The 22,814-nt window shown below is 37.9% G+C and overlaps 1 protein-coding gene across 6 annotated transcripts in view; it reads right to left on the reverse strand.

The window, feature by feature from the left end:
* elmo1 (engulfment and cell motility 1 (ced-12 homolog, C. elegans)) overlaps positions 1-22,814 on the reverse strand; it is a 112,676-nt gene that overhangs the window by 61,352 nt on the left and 28,510 nt on the right. For 5 of the 6 annotated variants that reach the window (XM_046834457.1, XM_046834455.1, XM_046834452.1 and 2 more), the window contains 2 exons: positions 1,625-1,763; positions 15-55 (listed from right to left, as the gene is read on the reverse strand). In XM_046834457.1, the coding sequence (XP_046690413.1) occupies positions 15-55; positions 1,625-1,702 (119 nt within the window). In that variant the 5' untranslated portion in view covers positions 1,703-1,763. Of the gene's footprint in view, positions 1-14; positions 56-1,624; positions 1,764-13,601; positions 13,846-22,814 lie in introns of those variants that run through there. The other variant, XM_046834453.1, reaches the window with a different exon arrangement.

Consider the following 22,814-nt stretch of genomic DNA (forward strand, 5'->3'; position numbering starts at 1 on the left):
GGTTAATCCCTTACCCGTCACAGACTTCTTTGATGATTGCAGACAGAGGCTTTTTCTGTGGATTAAAATAATAAAAAAAATAAATAAAAAAAAAACAGAAGTAGAATATGTAAAAGGTGAACGTACATTTGCATAATAAGGACATTGACACATAAGAACAAAGACAATACCGAGAAGCGGATTATAACCTGAGGCTCAACTGTGTCCTTGTTTTTCACTTTTTTGATATCAATATTTATACTGATCCAAGTATCAAATTACTATTGATCCAGTGTTCCATTAAGCATTCATCAATCACAATTTATTAATTTATTAATTTAGTTTTATTAACATTTTCATGGTTTACACTGGGGCCATAAAATCACCTTGGTGTGTTAATGTAACAGTGGTATTCATTTCATATATAGAATTACACAAAAGAGGAAATAAATGGTCGTATGTGTAATTGATACGCCAATGCATCTTCCCCTTTGAATTTTCTGACCGCAGTGTTATTCTTAACTTCCTGCCTTTGCACCTCATCTTCTCTATTGCACTGATTGTACATGGGAGAGGTAGATTTCTAATAAGCTCTGATGACCTGCTTTCTCTTTAAAAAACATAATAGAACGCTTTTATGCTTAAATCCTTAATCTAAATCCTTATTTTCTATGTATATTTCTACATTATTTTCTATGTACACTTAATTATTTTTTTTATTTTTCACCAAGTTTGGTTGATTTTCTGATTTTCCATGTAGTTATATTAAAGTGGAGATACAGTAGGTCATATATGACTCCAGGAAAAAAACTTTCACTTGAGTAAAAGTACAAAAGTACTTAAGTAACCAAACTACTATGTTTTATTATGTCTACAAAGATCATTTCGTTTTTGTTACAAGACTCTTTGCTTAAACAACTCTCAGCACAGCAAGCTATTAATAGAACGATATTAATGAGTCAAACACTGATTGATTTCTATTACAATAATCAGAAGCCTAAAACCGTCTTTTCAACAACTTAAAATAAATAAATAAATAAATAAAAAAAAACGTGCAAACGTGTGTTGTGGCGAGTTCGAGTCGAGTCATTTATTCCTCTCAATAATTAGCTGTAATTTGTTGTAATTGCTGTTGATCTCATGCTGCATTGCATGTTGGTACACCAATCAAGACAATTCAAAACGGAGCATGCTTTACACTGATTGGTGGCTCGCTGCGTGATTGATTAAAGTTTTTAAAAAGATATTTGACTTTGAAATGTAGTGAAGTAAAAGTCCCCCCAAATGGAAATACTTCAGTAAGGTACAGATGCGTGAAAAAGCTACTTAAGTACAGTAACGAATTACATTTACTTCCTTCCTGCCCTGTACAGAAACAAAAAAAGAGGCGAAAACACACACTGGAAAAATATCTTTATCAGGTGTATCGTTTTATTACTAATGTTGTTGAATAGAATTTGTTGCTTGAACCCCTTTTGCATCGATAGTAAATACAAAAAAAACAAGAAAATGTACACAATGTAAAAATAAACCTGTTTTATCAGACGAAATCGACCCATCAGCAGTTAACGACCAGTCACATAAAAACACTTCACATAATTCAGACAATATTATTGGGAATATTTTTTCGTCCTCTTGCACTAACCTGGTCTATTTCCATAAGTTTTGGGATGATCCCTGTGCACTCGATGGCCACTTTCAGGATGTCCGGAGGGGGCGGCATTGCTGCGGTGTCGGGCGTTCAAAGCCTCTCACAGATGCCTGGCTCTAGCTCTCATTCACACCTGTTTTGAGAGAGAGAGAGAGAGAGAGAGAGAGAGAGAGAGAGAGAGAGAGAGAAAGGAAAACACAAAAAAAGTGTCAAAAAAAGAACGTCAGGTTGTGAGTACGTGGAGGACAAATTCAGTTAACCGTGGTATCCAGGCTCACGTGTGCATCATGGCCGACCACGTACAACGAGGAGCAAGTTTTGTTATTTGGGAAGTGTTTTTCGAAAAGAAAGATCTCTCTTTATATACGAGCCTACATTATTACATAATGCCCTGCCCTTATCCAGATGTCGTATTAAATCATTCAGCTCTCCATCCGGTCATCTTTTTCCCCCCATGTGTGTGAACCTGTTTACACTCTCAAATCCCTTGTTTTGTAACGTGTTGTGACAAAAACAAGAGGCTTTCCAGTCAGCGTAGTATGCATCGAAGCGGTCTATTCGAATCCATCAAGCATGACTCATCCCATAATAATCTCCAGACATTTCAGAGGGCCGGTTGCCAGGGTTGCTGTTGCATCACCAGTCGCGTTCATCGTTCCGGGGAGGATTTCTGGGTAGTGTGTAAACTGCTTCTCGGTGGAAGTGGGCAGATTAACAGAGCTCCTCCGAGTAGCTAGAACGTATCGAACACTCTATGCGATTTAAAACGCTCGCCTCATGCTCATCTCTGCTCCGAGCTCTTCGCTTTCCCTCTGGACAGCATCAGTTGAGCCTTTTTCCCCCTCCCTCATGCCTTGCCTCTGTGTGATCTATACGACTGTAGGATCAGAATAACATTAACCTTCCTCGAGGATCTGGACCTTCTTCATGCAGATCTACAAAGCTCTTGGGTGCAGTCTGGAATAAATGAGCTGTGTGTGTGTGTGTGTGTGTGTGATAGTATAACATTAGGTAAAGTAAGGAAATTATACTGTCTGCCTACTTATACAATGATCTAATGCTGGGGTTAGACTCGATTGTATATTCTTGTATTTATTCCATATCATCTTTAAACAGGATCAGAAGACGTTCCTGTATGTTTCTGCAAGCGCAGTTGAACCGAAAATATGACATTTGTGAAAATTCTGATTCAAATTTCCATACTTAAAGAAGTTCTTGTCACATTTATGTATAAGAAATCGCATTAAAGTGAATCTTAATCATACGCGTCGAGTCATAAGTTATTACAGACCAGAGCTTTACTTTTCAAGAGATATATAACCTATTATATAAGCATTATTACTATCACAATGCCATTTTTTCATGATTTCAATAGCAATTAATATATAACATTCAGGTTATATTGAATGTACCATTCTGTTGGTTGGTGGGTGAATCTAACAAATAATTCAGCTATGTTAATAACTAAGGGAAAGTTTCGTTTGAAAGCCAACCTTTATCATCAAAGATAGATATGATATGAGTAAAACAGATATAAAAATTACATTAGCAAAATATGTCTCTGGCATTGTTCAGAGGGTCTTTATAAATGTGTTGGGGTGGGCCGTATTTGGCCTACGGGCCGTAGTTTGCGTGTCCCAGTTATAGATACTTGTTTACTTTTTAAATATAAAGATAATACAAAGTGGGACTAAAAGAAGGACAAAAAAATCAGGACAAAAGAAATACCGCCCTCAAAAGGAGGAAGAGGTGAGGTTGGAATTCCCCATGTACAACTGGTAGGAACAAAAAAAAAAACATTCCCCACAAACTGAAATTTCAAGTCTCGAATAGTAGACCTAAACAAACTCCTCTCAACTACAAGCTCCTTCCCTGTTTACAGAGTCACGTCAAATCAAAACGACCGCCCCGTGAACAGTGTGTCGATTTTGAATCCATTTAAAGCAGTATTGGCTTTAGATCAATAAATATACAGGCACTTGGAATGTGCATCTCGATAACTGAGGCCGATGCGATTCGCATATCGATGCATAGCAAACAAAACGATACATTAAAGAAACATGTAAAGCAGCTACCGATGCGATTCACCCCCATTACGATGCAGTGCGATCCGATTACAAATTGATTCAACACAATGGAAAAAATATGATGTTATACAATTCAATATGGTACAAATAGTCCGATTTTAGTTCTTTGGTTCAGACTGACAACAAATTATCAAATTACTTAAGCACCTTCTGACTTTTAGGGCATAGCCCCTTTTACAAAACACAACTTTGTAGTGCAAAAAAAATTAATAATTAAATCAATTTTAAAAAGTTATTTTCCTGTTGTGTCTGCAGGAAGATGCAGCTCTACCTCTGCCATGTTAATCCATACTCTATGTGACTCTCAGGACACGCCTTGGTCTCCGAATTGTTGCGATTTGTCATATCCACGTAGTGGCAGTGCTGCTGAGGGAATGGTTTTAGCGAGGAGAAATCAATCTACATGGAAAATATTGTTCACTTTCTAAATAATAAGTATAGCGCATGTACTAATAATTATATATTTAAAAAATCTTTTTTAAATCGATGCATCACGGTGTTTACTTCTTTGCCGATGCACCGTTCGAATCAGTGAAAGAAGGCACATTACTATGCTAACTGCGGTTTTGAGAAGGTGTCATTACTTAGCTGACATAGCATTAGCTGACTAGCTTGTTATCACTGCTGCATACAATTATCTACTTGAGAGTTTGCTGTTGCTGTTGGTACTATACTGCAATTTAAGCACAACACAACTAATAACCATGCAGGTCAACAACTGTGGTAGATTTTGATGAGCTTTTAACAACGGACACACTTTATGGAGGCATCCGGTTTTCCTCCACTTCGCATAATCATTACAACTTGTAAAGTTACCACAATGACAAAATATGAGTTTACATTTATGGCATTTGCTGGACGACCCCTATCCAGAGCTACTAACAATTATTCATACATCTGAGCAGTTTAGGGTTAAGGGCCTTGCTTAAGGGCTTTGCTTTAGTGGCAGCTTAGTGGTTATGGGATTTGGACTCATGACCTTCTTATCAGAAGTCCAACATCTTAACCACAGGGCTACCCCTTCCCCAAGTGTAGCATGCTTTATAAGGTCTTTTGGCAGCCCTAATAGTCATTGGAAAACTTTTGGAAATTTGCCTGGCATACATGCTTCAATCAAAGACTTTGTCTTATAGACAGTTCACTTGCAGAATTTGCCCAGCTGCCACGTGGCAAGCTTACACACCATAGCCCTGCAATTACGTCACATTGTTTGTAGAAGCCAGCTGCATGTCATCACTGTATAAAGTACACAAAGACCAGCAGTGTGTGGTTCAGGGGTCGTTTATTTGACACTTCCAGTAGCAGACACACTGCAGAGCTGAGCTGCATTATTAAAAGGTTTAGCAGGTTTTCAGCTTCCGAACGAGATCGTTCATTTGCGTTCAGCTTAGTTTCTTGACCGTGGCTAAATGCAAACCAGCCTCTGCGAACGCACTTAGAAAATCAATCTGTTGTAGGTTTCTACATTCAACCATGGAACCCGTCTGGAGCCTACATGGAAACTTTAATAAAAAAAAAAAATTTAAATTAAATAATCTATTATTGTGTTTATCTAAATTGTATACATTGTGGGAGATTTAATGAGCTTCAAGCTAAAAGAGCTGATCATTTAGATCAGGGGTCACCAACATGGTGGGCACCAGGTTGCCTGCAAGGACCACAGGAGTCGCCCATGGGCCTTTTCTAAAATTAGCTCACGCATCAATTTTTTTTTTTGTTGCTATTCTTATTCAAATCACACATGCATTGGTTTTTCATTTGAAAATGACAATATTAAAATATAGATGACTAGATATAGATGAATATCATTAATCATTTATAATAACTTAATCAAAGGTAAATTGAGCAAATTTGTTATTTCGACTTGTGTGTATCAAACTGGTAGCCCTTCACATTAATCAGTACCCAAGAAGTAGCTCTCAGTTTCAAAAAGGTTGGTGACCCCTGATCTAGATCATGTTGTAAAGGTTTTGGAGGAAAGATGTCAAAAAAAAACAAAACCTTTCGTTTTTCCCCCTTAAAACTGACTTTGTACCAAAGAGGCAAAATGCTTAGCATGATAATGCTAGTGCTAGACACATTTCTGAAGCGAGAATGGCAGACAGTTTCTCTCTATTTTTTCACTTTATTCTTTCTTAGACATTGTATTTCAAGGTGCCTTAGTATTGGGTCTTTTAAGGTTTTTATTTCAATTTTTATTCTTTATGACTGTTACCTGTTCATTCCATACTTAAGGGCTACTGCTTAGAAGCTGTATGAGATTCATACTTTATAATGGAGTTCTACATGCAACCACAAGGTTTCTTCCTGATGGAGTAGTACTACTGCATAGGTTTTCCATAAAGATCCTGACCAAAGAATCAATTAGGTTGCTAGATAGTATCATTTTTCTATGGTGTTACAGCGTTTCTTTGCAAAATACTGCATTGGGCAGGAATATGGGATATTTTACTTCAGCAAAAAACACCATTTCATGACGAATGTCGAGGGTTTGGCACCAAAAGAAGCAGAGATGCATTTTGTTTGTGGCCCACCATCAAGAGAAGGAGATCTGAAACCCAGTCGTTTATTGATTGCCCTTCTCTGGACGCTGACTCGGTGAAATAGAATGTCTGAGTCTCTCCAAACAGACGACGAGTAAACCTCTTAAGCTGTTTGGAGAGGGTTTGAGGAGTGTGTGTGTTTGTCTGTTTGTATGGATTGTGGGAGACTTGAGCTTTAAGCTAAAAGAGCTGATCATCTCTATCATGATCGTTGTAAATGGGTTGAAAGAAAGATGTCAGAAAACACATCCCTTCTGGTTCCCCCCAAAAACTGACTGTGTACCGATGAGGCAAAGTGCATAGCATGTTAATGTTAGTACTAGACACATTTCTGAAGCGAGAATGGCTAACAGGCAGACTGTTTCTCTCAATTTTTTTCTCAATTACTATATTTTTTTTCCTCAGACAATGTAACTGAATTCCAAGGTGCCTTAGTATTGGTTTGATAGGGTTTTTCCTCCAAAGAAACCAAACACGTAATTTATACCAAATTTATACCAAATAGGTAATTTATCTATTCTAGGAAAATCTGTAGATAACACATGGACTGCTAGCATGGTGAAGGATGTGGTCAATGACCACACGACACTGTCTGAGGCAAAAAGATTTTCAGCAAGTGTAATCGGTGGTGTAAAAACCCCTGTATGGAAATCTTCCACTAAACTTTTTTTTAAACAAATAAGAAATTGCGTACATGCTGTACAACTAAGCTTTTATGTGAACAGGAAAAGACTTTTCTCGCATTCAAACATTCACCATAGACAGATGCCGAAGTAATCGACATGCCACTATTTATATCTGTACCTTGATATCTGTACGCTCCAATCAATCATATCTCTATACCAATGAAAAGCCAAAGTAAGCATTCTCTTTCTCAGTCTAGCTTTTTTTTTATTTATTTAATACTCTACAGTTGATATAAGCCTTACAGCAATGTCCCCAGAAACACTGGAAAATGTTGAACCAATACCCCAAGGGTGTTTGAACTTTGTCAGTACATTCTTACAACAGTTCCTCAACCTCAGCTGCATCACTAGAGTTCATATATGGTCTCAAATACAGGCAATGTGCTTGTGGCAGCCGATTACAGCAACTCTGGTCTCAAGAGGCAAGAGAAATATTTTAGTAGTGCTTTACTGTAGGGTTCGACACACAACCTAAATGGTTTCTTCCTGATGGAGCAGTACATAGGGTTTCCCCTAGAGATACAAACCTAAGAACCAATTAGGATGTTAGATGGTATCAATTTTCAATGGTGTTACAGCTTTTTTTTATTTTTTTGAAAACTAAGGGTTTTAAAGTATTATTCTCTCAGTGCTGCTGTAATATGTGAATTTTCCTCTGGGATGAAAAAGTAAGGACTATCCTTGCCCCATGCCCTTCACAAGTTTGCCTTCTTAAACAAGAAACACATCTGAACCGTGACTCAAATGCACACGCCCCATGTGTAAACACTGTTTTTTCTAAATGGTATCCACGAAAACCAAATAAACACTCGTTCTACAAATGAAAATGCATTTACAATTCAGGGAATATCATTCAGATATACATACAAACAGAAAGCTGTCTTGATATGCAGTACTGGGCTTTGGATTATTTGGTACCAAACCACGTAGAAACAGTATAAACATTTTAATGTTCATTTTATTTCTAATTTCATTGAAATTCACGGTGTGTGGATTCGCGTTTTTTTTCTCCGCATTGATAAATGAAGCTCGCACTGATTCTGTGCGATGGTGAGCAGAGTTACAGTTTTATATGTAATAGTTCAATTAATAAATTGTATAATAGTAATACAACATGCACGTTTCCCCAGGTCTGTAAGAACAAAACACATGCGTGAAAATGGCCCGTGGTGCAACAAAAAATAAAGGGGCCGCTGCTTCGTTCCTCGACATGAATTCCGGGTTCGAGCAGCTCAAGAAAAGGTGAAAGATAAAAATGGCTTAAATATATGCATTTATTGTGTTTTTGTAAAATTGTAAAATTGTTTACCTCCTCAGTATTTAGTACCTTAAACACAATATGCTCATAGTGGATATTCCATTCACATATCCTTACATTCCTGATGATTTTGTATGCGATAATTAAGCAATATCGCACAAGCAATGCTGTTCCACTAAATACTAATAATACTGCTGATATTCATATAAAAATATATATTCTAATTATATAAATAATAATATTAATATTAACGATCTGCTACAATGGCTTCGGACCACTGTTAGCATGAACAGTTCTGCATTTAATCAGCTATTAGACACTAAATCTCAACAATGATGGAAACTGTAATAAATTGGTTATTTGTAATACAATTGTAATAAAATGGATATTTGGACATTTAGAATCCGGTTCCTCTCAAAGTTCCTTGCTCATACGGTCTCATGGAGTTTATCAATGCCACAGTCGCCACTGACTCAATCATCAGCGATAAACCTATAGGTAATAAATGTATAAATTCCAATTTTGTAAGATTTCTCTCTCTTAAGCTGCTTTGGGACAATGTGCATTTAAAAGCGGTCTACAAATTAAGCTGTATTGTATTGATTGTTTTTTGGAGTGAATTGATTTTATTGTATTGGATTGTATAGTAAATAATTGAATTGTATAGTACCAAATTAAACTGTATTGAAATTGTTTTATGAAATTAATATTATAGTAGTGAATTGATTTTATAGTATTGGATTGTATAGTGCTGAATTGAATTGCATAGAATTTATTTAATTTTATGGAATGTTTTATTGTAGTGAATTGATTTTATTGTTGTAAGTGAATTTTATTGTATTGAATTGCAATGTATTGCTTTGCATTGCATTAAATTGATTGGTATTGTATAGATTTGAATTGAATTGTATTGAAGTGATTCAAATCAAATCGAACTAAACTGAATATTAGCACAAATGCGATTTAGCCACTGGTGTGCTGATAAACACAACAGCTAGGTTGTGCGTGCCCGTGTGTGTGTGTGTGTAAATGCTTTTAGATAACAGTTGTAATAAGAAATTATATTCCGTATTACATTTCAGACACAATGTGGTAAAATCTATTAACTTCTGCTCGGTAAACAGAAAGAATTCCCCCAAAACGTCACAGATAGACAGTTGCTGATTGCCATGCAGTTCACAAACATCCTGTAATAAGTGTAGCAACAGTTACCTTGTAGCAAATTATTGCTAAATTAAAATATCTAATAAATACAAGCCCAAACTGTATGAAGAAATCTAAATCTAATCCTTCGCACTGTGTACATTTGATCTACAAACTATATATTCGCCACGAGACTGGTGGTTTATCCTTTACAGTTTGTCGCGTACACGTTTTCCCTGTGCTGACGCACACGAAACCACATGAGAGCTTGTGTTACGGTGATGCAGAGCTAAATAAGTATGACTGTCGCTCAGAAAAAGAGAGCGATGTATTCGATATCTTGCAGCTTGATCGTCTCGTGAAAACTTGGAAACTCTGCCTTTTTTTTCCCGGAAAGGATGGAAGGAAGGCTGGTGAATGGTAAAGCGAAGAGATTTGATTTCTTCAGGAAGCAAGAAAGGATTTGATGGTGATGTTTCAGTTCAGTAATTCAGGCAGGCAGTACATGCGATCCGTCTCCCCAGGGAGAGGTGAGGACACCGTGCTGGCAGATTAGACACAGTAAAGCAGTTCCACGGCGCTGACATTTCCGCAGAGATTTAAAAAAAAAATATATGATCGATGCATTATGGGGACTTTTATGACCGAGCTTAGCGAAGGAATCCTAGCGTCTTGTAAAGACGACATGAAATATGCTCGTCAGAAGTTCTTTCAGAAGCTGAAAGTGATCAGGGCTTGATGGGTATCCATTTCTCTGCTTGAAGAAGAAGAAGAAAAAAAGGGGTTGGTTTTCCTGCATGGATTTCACAGGAGCCTTCAGGCGATGCATTCAACACCTCCACAAAGGGCCCGGGTGTGCGGTGAGAACACGGTGAGCGCTGCTACAAAAGACCAGGGCCTTTATCTCAGTTTGGGGAACAAAAGCCCAGGATATAGCCACTGGCTTTATCCTACTCAACCCAGCTCTTATTTCCCTTTCCCGCACCTGCAACGTCGAGCCGTGAAACACACATCTGATATGCTGTTGTCTTGATTAACGTAGGCGCTAGCGCATGTTTCGGTTCGGAGTGCAGGTTTTCAAGGTTAAAGGAAAAGCCTTTTCCTGCATTTCAATTCCTCCTGTGACCAAAACAAACCAACACAAAATGCCCATGGCGGATGAAGCGATCCAAAGCAGTAGAAAGCAGGGTCAAGGTGGGGAGAAGAAAAAAAACATTAGGAGGGTAGGCAATAGTGTGAAATTGGAGAAAACTATAAGTAAATATAAAAATGTTATTAGTGTGAGTAAGTGCCTTAATAAAAACTAAAACTTTTTTTTTTTTTTTAAAGATGAAATGTTCGTAATGACGTTACCTAATAAAATGACATTTTAGTGCCACGTTTGAATTTTTTTTTTAAAAAGACAAGAAAAAAAAAAAATACAGTCAAAATTACTAGAATAAAGTCGTAGCAATTCGAGATTAAATAATAAATATTTTGAAAATAAAAAATAAAAATCACAATTGCGAGAAACTGTTTGCTGTTTTGCGTAAAAAGGATGTGGAGGATTTGGTTAAATCCTATTTTCGGTTAGGAATAAGGAAATTCTTTGTCTTGTGGCGCATCAGCGAGGAGTTATAATTAGTAAAAGAACACTGCAGCGTTTCTGTAGGAAACTTTATTCAGAAGAAGAAAAAAAAAAAAAAAAAAAAAAATCAGACATTGAGGAAACTGCCTCTTTTGTGCCATCTGAACTAGTGGTCAAAGAAAAGGTTTTGTACAGCTACGCCATTATTCTCGTAATATTTTTACATTTTTCTCAATTCGTGTATCTCGTAATATTAGATTTTTAAGGTGGCGTCAGAAACATAAATACTCAGTAATATTTCATTCATTCTCAATGCATTTATTTGTACGATTGTGTAGTATTGTGATGATTCCAACACCACGAAACCTTACAACCTAGCTAGAACTGCCATCTTTAATGTCACCCCATGTGTAATTTCTAGTAAATATATGAGGTGCTACACGTCAGTGGTTTTGCCTTTAGCTTTAGAGTTTCTCACTAACATGACAAGCTTTTTTACAATCTCTCTCAGAAAGTGAGAAAAATGCTGAGGCGATAAAGGAATGCCTGTTTATAGCTGCTATAATGCAAGTGCCAGGAATTCGCGAGTGTGTTACATTTAACCGCGGGTAACGAACGATAAGAAATACGACGTGCTGTTCAACAATGAACTGTGTGTCTAAGGAACAATGCAACACTACTAAAAATGCAGCTCTGGGAACAGAATGAACTTTAGGCCGATAAAAGTTACTACTTTGTGGCTGTTTATATCACAGAGGGGTCCCTAAATTTTTTTTTTGTGAGAACCACAATAATTAATGTGTGTGTGGGGTGGGGTGGGGTGGGTCGTTCTCTAAAAGAAAATCACATTGGCTGGAGTGATTACCAGTATTATTAGAGAGATTTGATTATGACTTTAAATGTGTTTACTCTGCCTCCTAATGCTAATGTAGTTTATTATTTTATTCTGCACTGTACAGACAAACTGTGATAGAAGAGTATCTGTGAGAGTGAAAGGGAAAGTTTATAGGACTGTGGTGAGACCTGCGATGTTGTATGGTTTAGAGACAGTGGCATTGAGTAAAAGACAGGAGGTGGAGCTGGAGGTAGCAGAGCTGAAGATGTTGAGGTTTTCGTTGGGAGTGACGACGATGGACAGGATTAAAAAACGAGTTTATTAGAGGGACAGCGCATGTAGGACGTTTTGGAGACAAGGTGAGGGAGGCGAGATTGAGATGGTTTGGACATGTGCAGAGGAGGGACATGGGGTATATCAGTAGGAGAATGCTGAGAATGGAGCCACCAGGAAGGAGGAAAAGAGGAAGACCAAGGAGGAGGTTAATGGATGTGGTGAGGGAAGACATGCAGGTAGTTGGGGTTAGAGAGGCAGATGTATAGGACAAGGGGGGTGTGGAGACGGATGATCCGCTGTGGCGACCCCTAATGGGGTACTGTACAGCCTAGATACAGCCTATTGAAAGAGTATTATTACTATCATAATGATAATTTTTCATATGCATTGCTATTGAAATCAAAACTTTTACTTATGCATATAGTTGCTGGGTGAATCTAACAAATAATTCGGCTCTGTCAATAACTAAGGGACATTTTTGTTTTCTTTATCAACAAATACAGATATGAGTGAAACCTATATTTCAAATTCATATTTGAAAATATGTCTCTTGCATTGTTCAGAGTGCCTTTTCAAATGTGGGGGCCGCAATCGGGCAAAGTTTGGGGAACTCCTGATACAATGGCACAGCAGGCTGCATTTGATCATGTTAAGTTTACCCACTTCCTTACGGAGCTGGTGTGTGTTGGTAACAAAGTAATAGCCATGTGTTTTTTTTATAGCCAGTGCAGAACTTAGCTTATCCATTTACACATCTAATGAGCAGGAGGACGAAAAGCCAGAACCTATTTTTTTGTACAGTCATCGACGGATAAACGGGCGGTTAGATGAGCAGAAGTGCGGGGCCTCGGCAGGCATCTTTTGTTTCACGACACGCTCAAGCTAGGTCATGTAATAACCAGGATATCCTGTCAGATGACTCCAGCGAGGCTCTCGGTCTCATACCAGAACAGCATTTTATTTTTCAGACTATGGAAACTCTTATCTCCACATTGGTGCTACACCTTAAATCTTCCTTTTAACCTATCCAGTGGATATTGGCCTAAATTTCACAATAAACCAAATTGGATGGATTCAGGTGCACTGATTTGGTGTGTACAGATCTAGGAGATCCACTAGAGTGTTCAGAATGTGATAGGAAATCATCTCTGTTAAACTAGTCAAAATTTAAAAAATCGACGCGTGTTACTCGAAATTCAGGCTTTCAAAAAGACAAAATATCAGATTAAATAAAAAAGAACTGATTTCTCAAACTAGTAAAATTAAACGGATGCTTGTTACTTGAAATTGAGGCTTTCAAAAGGAAAAAAATATACTAAGAAAAAAAGAACTGGTGATTAAAAATACACTAAGAAATATTAGTATAATATTTAATATACATTAAATGAGTTGCAAAAACAAAAAAACAAAAAAAGATTATAATATAAATCCAGCGTGATGTAGTTGCAGCTAAGGTCAGGTCAACTCGTGAACAGCAGGATATAAAGGACACGATGGACCCAAGAGTTTCTAATCTCCCTGAGGCAACACCCTGAAGCCCCCTGGAAGCTCTGCTGCAAGTCAAAGACAAACTCACCCGGAAACCGTCGCGCCAGGCTGCTCGCTTCTCCTTCTTTAAACCGATTAGTGCCAGGAAGTGCAGAGCTTCTGCTTAGATAGACATCAACAACAAAGGCAGCAAGAGCTACTGCAGCCGAACTGCAAACAGCTTCCCACCTAATAAAAAAAACTGAACTTTTCTGGCTCGCCTTTGCACGCATAAAAAGAAAGAAAAGCAGAGGTGAACAGAAGGAGGAAGTAGGCGTTCTTCAGAGGAAGAGGAAACGGGCTGGTGGCACTCGAACAACAAAGCGCTAAAATTCGAAGTGAAGACGGAAGTGAATCGGTGGAAAGGAAACGCTCGATGCACCAACTGAAAAACTCCTGTCAGTGCATTGAGACGGGAGAAAAAAAACACTACGATTGCCATTATTTCTAGGAATCAAATTCGGTTTCTACTACAGGCCCGATTCATTGACGTTTAAAACCGATCCCCAAGTCGTGATTTAAAATCTACTACAACTTTTTCCAAAGATAGAAAAAGAGAATTTCATAGATGACATGCAACCTCATATATACACAACTGTATTTTAATGGCATGGTAAAAAAAAATTATAATAATAAATAAATAAATTATATAAATACAGTAATCCCCCGTTTATCGCGGTGGTTACGTTCCAAAACCGCCCACGATAAACAGACGCCACCCCAGAAATGAAATTTTATGTATACAGTACTGTATTAATGTTTTACTTCATTTTAGATTTAATAATTATATTTTCATTTATACATTTTATTATTTCAACATAAAACTCCATAAAAACAATTCCATATACGTTTTTTGGCCTATCATGCTCTCCGCGAGAGACCGGGAATATCAGCCAAACTAATTACTTATGTGGCAAATGTTTTACACTATCTAGATATATAGATATTCTTTGGATTTTGGTGCATCAGCACCGAGTTATAATAAGTAAACAGACACTGACAAACTTTTATTTTTTTAAATGTAAGGAAATGTATTATTATGCAGTCTGAAATGGCACCCAGTGGTCAACTGGATATGATTCCGATGGTCACATCTGCCTGATATTCGAAGTTAACATGTTTTTCAAGATATTATGAGGATGATAACCAAAGAAGCAGTTGGAAACCAGCGCATGGATAAGATTTAAAATAAAAAATAAATAAAAATCAACCAGAAATCTTCACCAAATAGCTCAGAATAGTTGAGACCGTGTAGGAGAACTGAAAGCATCACGCCCCAGAATATCACAAACACCAGTTACTGTGTGCTAATTAAAAACGAGGGCAATGCGTGAGCAGGGAAAGAGAGAAAAAATAATAATTCCCACCCTGAGCAAGAGCTGCTGATTACAGCATGCTAGCGTCTTTCATTTCCTACATCCTCTGCCTTATTCACGACCTTTAAAAGACTGAATGCTCTCCTTATTACTGAGGCAACAGAAGGAACTGCTCTCTGCTCTCGTCCTCACTCAGGAATGAGATAGGTGTGAAGAGTACGAGTTACAGCAATCACGGTGTACGTACATATCGACGCATTTGGCTCTACTGACAGTAGCTTTGCACCACTGAAAGACACATTGGAGGACGCATTTTTTAGGCACATGGAGCTGCTTCTTGACCTTTGGGATGAGCTAGGGACGTCGACGCGTGGCAACCAGTAGTGGACGAAGTACACAAACCATATACTTGAGGTTAAGTAGAGATACACTCGTTAAAATATGACTCCAGTAAAAGTGCTTCATTTAAACATTCAGGTCAGTAGAAGTATAAAGGTATTTGCCGAAATGTACTTAAGTATCCAACATACGGATTTACTATGACTATATTAAATGTATTATTTATAATTACTTAATTATATTTATCAATTCATAGATTCATATTGATTTCCTTTAGCACATTTTTATGATTCAGTACAGTTTTTAATGTATTTTTGTAATAAAGTTTAGTACTATTTTACATGGAGTATTAAGTTTGTAGGTTTATTTGTTTTTGTTTGATCCAGTCTCCATTTGAAAAACTATCAGTGGATTTCATTGGTTATTGGTGAGTACGATCCAACCTAGCTATCAGTAAAAATCAGTCGACCTCAATTCGATATCATCCAGAAATATATCTGATTCCACTTTTACACTAATGATCCACAGCTCAAATGACATTCGAGGCCTATTCAATATAAAATAACATCAATATAATGGGTCAAGTTCAGCTTTTCCAAACGTTTAACCAACAACAGTCCAAACTTTTACAAAGCAGAATGAAAAAACAGCATTGCAAACAACCAAATACACATTGCCATTACACTGACACCTGCCTAATATCGTGTTGGTCCCCCTTTTGCTGCTAAAACAGTCCTGACCTGTCGAGCATCAACAGCAGTAACTTTTTCAGCAATTTGAGCTACAGGAGCTCGTCTGTTGGATCGGACCACACGGACCAGCCTTTGCTCCCCACGTGCATCAATGAGCCTCGGCTGTAAATGACCCTGTCGCCGGTTCACCACTGTTCCTTCCTTGGAGCACTTTTAATAGATACTGAGCACTGCAGACAAGGAACATCCCAAAAGAGCTGCAGTTTTGGAGATGCTCTGACCCAGACGTCTAGACGCACAATTTGGACTTTATCAAACGCGCTCAAATCCTTACGCTCTCCCATTTTTCCTGCTTCTAACACGTCATCTTTGAGAAGAAAATGTTCACTTGCTGCCTAATAAATATATCCACCCACTAACAGGTGCCATGATGAGGAGATAATCAGTGTTATTCACTTCACCATTCATTATAACATTATGTCATAATGTTATGCCTGGTCTGTGTATAAGCCAATAAGCCAAGTTTAGTCATCACTAACTGTGTAAAACAAAGCAATTCGAATAGCGTTTTCCGTTCTGGATTTCATGAACAGAAAACTATTGATTGCTTTCAGTTATAAAAACAATAATAATACTCCCAAAGTAGAAGAAAGTCGAAGAAAGTTCTACAGAGGGTGGATCATCCAAGGCTGAGACGGTTTGCTGTACCAAACATTACCTACTTTGTGAATTCGAGCTTCACAGAACACCTAAACCTGCAAAAGCTTTTTAGAATTCAGGGCAGATTCAGTGAGATGTTTACAGTAACGTTCCCAGTGACTGGCTGAACCTATAAATGATTAATTATTCATGAAAAATGTGTTAGGGCTGAAACTTTGTTTTGGTCCAAATTCTTAGGGAGAAACGTGCCTCAAGTGAGCAATGTGGTGAATGAAAGGTCAGACAGATGTGTGTGATGCTGAAAAACAAGTTTTTTTTTCCCCAAAAACAGAACAAAAAAACAAAACAAATCCAGTTAAAATGCGACCTTCGCGTCATTGCCTTTCTAAAAAACACCCCAGCAGCCGAGTATTGAACAAGTCTGCAGTAAAGGTGTGAATGATTCACACACAGCAGGGGTCATTCTGAGCCATTACTGCTGTGAGGCAGCCTCTGAAGAAAACATTCTGTGGCAAATAACCCCCCCCCTCCCAATATATAACCCAATATATTAAAGATTCTCGATTAGCATTTTACACCAAAGGGTTGAATTGTGGTCTCATCTTTTTCTCGAAATCTTACCACGTAATAAGTAATTGTCTAAGAAGGGATGACAAAAGTCGAAACACTTAACATCTGCGATCCATTTATCCTCTCTAATCTACATCAAATCCTCCAAAACGGTCATCTTGCGTAACGGTGCTGCAGTAGCTGCACTGGCCTTGCTTTATCAGCTTAAACTGGGGGGGAATCAACCTACAGCCTTTAAAATGAAAACCCGTAGTGTTCTCAATAGCACGGTGCCTTAGTGTAATATTATCCTAGCTCAGGAAGGGAGGAGAGAGAGCAGAAATAGCAGCAGAACTGCAGTTTCTCTTCTCAGGATATCGCGGGCACAGTCGATGAAGTGACTTCCAACAGAAAAATGCAGACTTTCTGCAGCAATAGGCTTATATATATATATATATATATATATATATATATATATATATATATATATATATATATATATATATATATATATATATATATATAGAGAGAGAGAGAGAGAGAGAGAGAGAGAGAGAGAGAGAGAGAGAGAGAGAGAGAGACAGACAATATTTCAACTGTTTTCAAGCAGCTGTAGCCAACAATGATTATGATTAGCAGTTGATAAACAGCTAGGTTGGACTCTACTTGCCTAATCAACTAATAGTTTTTAAAATAGATACTGGATTTAAAAAAAAAAAAAAACAACTTGGGTAAAGAAAAGGCATGCATTCAAACTGAAACAGGAAAAGTAACACTCGAAATAAATAAAAAGTCACATCCAAAATGAGTAAGAAAGACAATTCATATAAACAGCACTAGAGGCTGCTCTCGTACTGTATAACGCAACCCGGAAAAACTATTGGTATGGATTTTTTTAATGCTATGTATCAAGCCCTTGAAAGAAAGGTAAGAATGAAAAGGTGCTTTAATACACAGTGAAAATCTTTCTTCAAATATCCCAGTGATGTTAGCAAGCTGGGTCAGAGCACAGGGTCAGCTATGATACAGCACCCCTAGGGGACAGAGGATTAAGAACCCTGCTCAAGGGCCCTAAAAGTGGCTTGGTGATACTGACCTTCCGATCAGTAACCCAGAGCCTTACCCTAGTGCTACCAAAAGTGGTAGTAGTTAAAGTCTCAATAGCATGAGAATGTTGAATAAATGTCAATGATCAACGGTGAGAAAGATCGCTCATTAAAACCAGCAAGTAGGCATCCTCACACCCAGATACATAAACAACATTCATTCGTTTGCTCAGGATTTTGTCAAAGGTTTTGGCACTGACCATTTTGATTCCCAAATGACATCACATATACTGTATAGTGTCCCAAAATTGGTGCAGAGCTTCATTTAGTCGGCTGCATCCCACAATAATGCTGCATACTGCAAAAAATCCTGCTTGTAATACTTTGCTAATATGACAAAAAGTCCAATTAGGATAAAACACTATCAGAATCGCTGACTTACATTTTAATATATAATGACCACGACAATGTATAACATTTCTCCCTGTATTCTCATTATTACATAGCGTTTCTCTCAGGTGCGCTGCTACAAGGAGTGTCTGTTAACGTTGTGGTTTCTATCCAATCAGATTTCAGTGTGGTGCTTGCAGATTTCAGTGCATGTTGCCTGAAGGCTGTTGCTTTAAACAATCATATTTCGAGCTGGCGATACTGAGGCCATCTAGCAGGGGTACAGTAACGTCTGTATTTTCATGTCCTTCTATTGGATGGTTGGATGGCTCGCAAGTTGCACAAGCTCAAATATATTCGTGTGGATTTGATAGCTGTTTATTTATTTCTTTTTTCCCCGACAGTGGCTGACAGGATAAGAAATTGACTTAGTCATACTCACAAGGCGATTTTTTTACAAGATGGATTTTTCAAGAGCAGGAAATCGTGAGGAAGGGGTCGACCCAAACGGTTCAAAACATGAACCGCTTGTAACTTTTGCATTTTCTTTCCTATAGAATTTGCACAATACCACAATTTTAAATGTCAAATTGGGTTTCTTGCTTTAGTAATGCCATTTATTCTCACTGGATGAAATTATCGTCTGTGATGCAGCACATTTCTGTATAATATTGATGGTTTCTAGAGCCGTGGCATCATAATGATGGTATTGAGAGGTGGATCAATTCAGGGCAAAAGGTACGGCCTGCTACTTATTATAAATATTGTGACAGTCATATGGTCACTGTACTACTTTAACATACAATTACGTTTTCTCAATTGTTTTGCTATTTGAGTGTTTTTCCTTACACAGATATAACTATTATCACCCTTTACCATTTATTTCAATACAAACTCTGGAGCAGGACAGGCAGCGATGATAAGTTAGTCATGGCTGGCCCTCATTCACGAATGATGGCTTGGTGGTCAGGGATCTGTTACGATCAAAGACTAAACAACCCGAAGTGTCAGAAGTGCTAAAGCTCCTTCCACTGTGAATATATAACCTCTCGGTGTGTGACCTTCTGCTACCGGGCTCAGGCGCTCGGTAGGCAACAGCTAAACAGGCCGAGCCCCATACACACCCGCTACATGCAGGAGTGAGATCAGAGGGCTCAAAGCCAGCAAGCGTTGGCCAAGGCCTGCAATAGAAATCTAGCATTTTGGAAACTCGTCGTATTTGCAAGTGCATTACAAGAGCATGCGTTACTCTCCACTAGATCTGTGTTTGTTAATGCGAAACAGTATACAGGTTTCTGTTTGCTTCAAGAACTTCTCTTAAAAGGAGAAAATCCTGACAATCTTGCATATCGAGGGAGTGAATGAATGAAGAATGGAAGGAATGAAGACATTTGTTAAAGTCTGCTGATAAGTAAAAGAGTTAGGTAGATCATATCTTTAGAAAATAAATATTAAATGTAACACACACACACACCTGTATTACCCAAAATATTTTCATTTATCTAATTTCATTTAATGAATAGGATAAAAAAAGTGTATTGCATTAATTTGATTTATTCCATATATATATATATATATATATATATATATATATATATATATATATATATATATATATATATATATATAAAAATGAACAGTGACTTTAAAAACAGAGGTAAAAAAGGTATAAAAAACATTTATAGTCTGAATTACTGTAGCAAACCCTCTAACCGGGGTTAAATAGAGATTCACTGTGTTTTTAAATCAATCTCTGTCAGATCACAGTGGTCTTTTCCACTTAATTATGTTTATCTAACAGGGGAAAGGGATGGGAGGAAAGAAAGGCGAGAGATTTCCTCTATATCCCCGTAAGACCAGCATGAGTCTTGGCTTACTGAGACGGGTAATTGACATAGCTGAGGACTTACGCCTGAGGCTGGACTGGTTCACAGCTGAACAACAGCTCTGAGTCAGGAATGTGAGCTTCGATGTTAATGGTCCAACCAGCAAAGTCTAGGAGTTGTTGTTTTTTTTTTTTTAATAACACTCTCCACCAGCAGAGCCCTCCAAGGCCAACGGATGCGAACCTCTCATTTGTCATGAGTCTCTGAAGGTTTATCTTTCTCCAGAAATAAAGCCAAATAAGAATAACATCAGCAATTTCTTGACATTTGGAATGGAATGGACAAGCCAGGAACCGAATGGAGATCCATAACGTGAAGGTTTTGCTGACCACGGTTAGATTCTGTGATGTGGTACGAACCAAATCAAAGCTGACCCGACCGCTGGAGCCATTTGTCCTCGACCTCTGACCAAAGAGGAACCTTCCTCCGTCTTTATTGTCCTACTCTGAACAGACTGATAGTGGTGGAGGAGGGAGAAGTAAAAGATCTCCAGAGAACGAGAAAAGCTTTGTTCAGCAGCTCTGTAAGCAAAAGCACTGGAATATCGAAACGGCAATGAGCGCACAATGCGAAGGCACTACTGCACTAAGCACTACTTTGCACAATGTGGGCTGGAGTGGGCAGTTTTGGGTATATTTAAAAAAAAAAAAAAAACCACACACACACAAAACCACACACAACCTAAACAGCTCTTTTAGAAATATTCAGCGTACAAAAAAAGCACCAAGTGACCTGAATATGCAGGTTATGAAATATACCCGAGACTGAAAATAAACTGTTTATTAGGTAACCAGGATATTAGAAAATCTCGCACGCTGGTAAAACTCATCATCACGACAAAGGTAGCATCTACTACGTGATCGGCGGGAGCACAAAGAGCCGGCCGGAGTGTACATCGGGATTCACAGTGGGAGATCGCTAAGCCGACGCCTTTCTTTTCTATTGCTCTTGGCATCCTGCCAACGTATGGCAAACCATGCAAGACTTTTATTCACTTTTTTTTTTTTTTTTTTTTAACATATATTGTTTGAACAAAAATGAAACATAAAAGACCTCCAGTTTGGCTTAGTTCTTGTAAAGGCACGAAGGGGGGGGAGGAAGTAGAAGAGCACACTTCCCCAAATGTAAAAATAGGTCATGTCTAGGCTTTTTATTCAAAAAGTCCTTTGAAACGGTGATTGACGAGGAATACAGGAGTTCGACCATGAAATTAAACACACACACACACACACACACACACACACACACACACACACACACACACACACAAGAAATGACAAAGTATGTACCCCTTGTGCAACAAGAAATGAGTTTTATACCAAATTCATTAACTTGCGAAATCAGATTACAAGAGACAAGTTGGCATTTCTATCATGATGCAGCGTTTTTTTTTCAGTAAAAAACTAATATATAAATATATATATATATTACACACACACACACACACACACACACACACACACACACACACACACACACACACACACACACACACACACAGTCGACCCCCGATTATTCGCGGCTCGGAAAAATGTGCGGGTTCTCGTTTGGAACCGGACTAACAGCGAGTTGTGGATTATCTTAAAATTGCGGAATCCGCAGAGGTGACCGAATGTTCAGGAAAGTTAGGAATAACATTTTAAATTATGTTTTCACTTAGAAATTTTATTATAGTTTTTGTATTAAAGTGACAATGTCTAGATGAATTCACTAAGGTGCCATAGGGGCTGCGCCCAGATTTCTGGGATTTTCGGAACTCGCGGGGGTCTTAGAACGTAACCCCCACAAGTGAGTGTCCTTCAAAACTGATAGTATGATTTACCATTATGGGACAAAAATGTATTTATAGTGATGAAATAAACAATGACTAAATGGTTAAGCAGTTACAGATGACTATTGTTAAAATGTATTCACAATAGCCACGTAACTAGAAATCTGTCAGCAAGATGTTTTATGTAAATGGAACTTCCTACAGTTGAGTTTAATATCGCTTTTACTATCACCAACTAAAGACTTTGTGGGCATAACTATGTGTTTTGTGAAAAAAATTAAAATACAATATACATGCCTCAATTTTAAATTAAATAAGACGGCTAAGTACTTTCTGGACGAAGCGCTTGGAAATGTTGGAAGACCAAAATATCACACACACACACACACGCACACGCACACAGATATATACATATGCACACATACACATTACTTATCACTTCCTCTTTTCTGTAGTCGTTTTAAGTTTGAAATGAACTCAAAGCTTATTGGTAATCATCAGGTCATGTTGCTAAACATAGTATGTGCCATGCTGGATGTCAGTATTCAAAAAGTGGTGCTGAGATTTGGCCTCGCCTGATGTTTGGCAACTGTTTCATCAAATTTATTTACTG

Source organism: Silurus meridionalis, chromosome 22, assembly GCF_014805685.1.
Source record: "Silurus meridionalis isolate SWU-2019-XX chromosome 22, ASM1480568v1, whole genome shotgun sequence".
Taxonomy (NCBI): Eukaryota; Metazoa; Chordata; class Actinopteri; order Siluriformes; family Siluridae; genus Silurus; species Silurus meridionalis.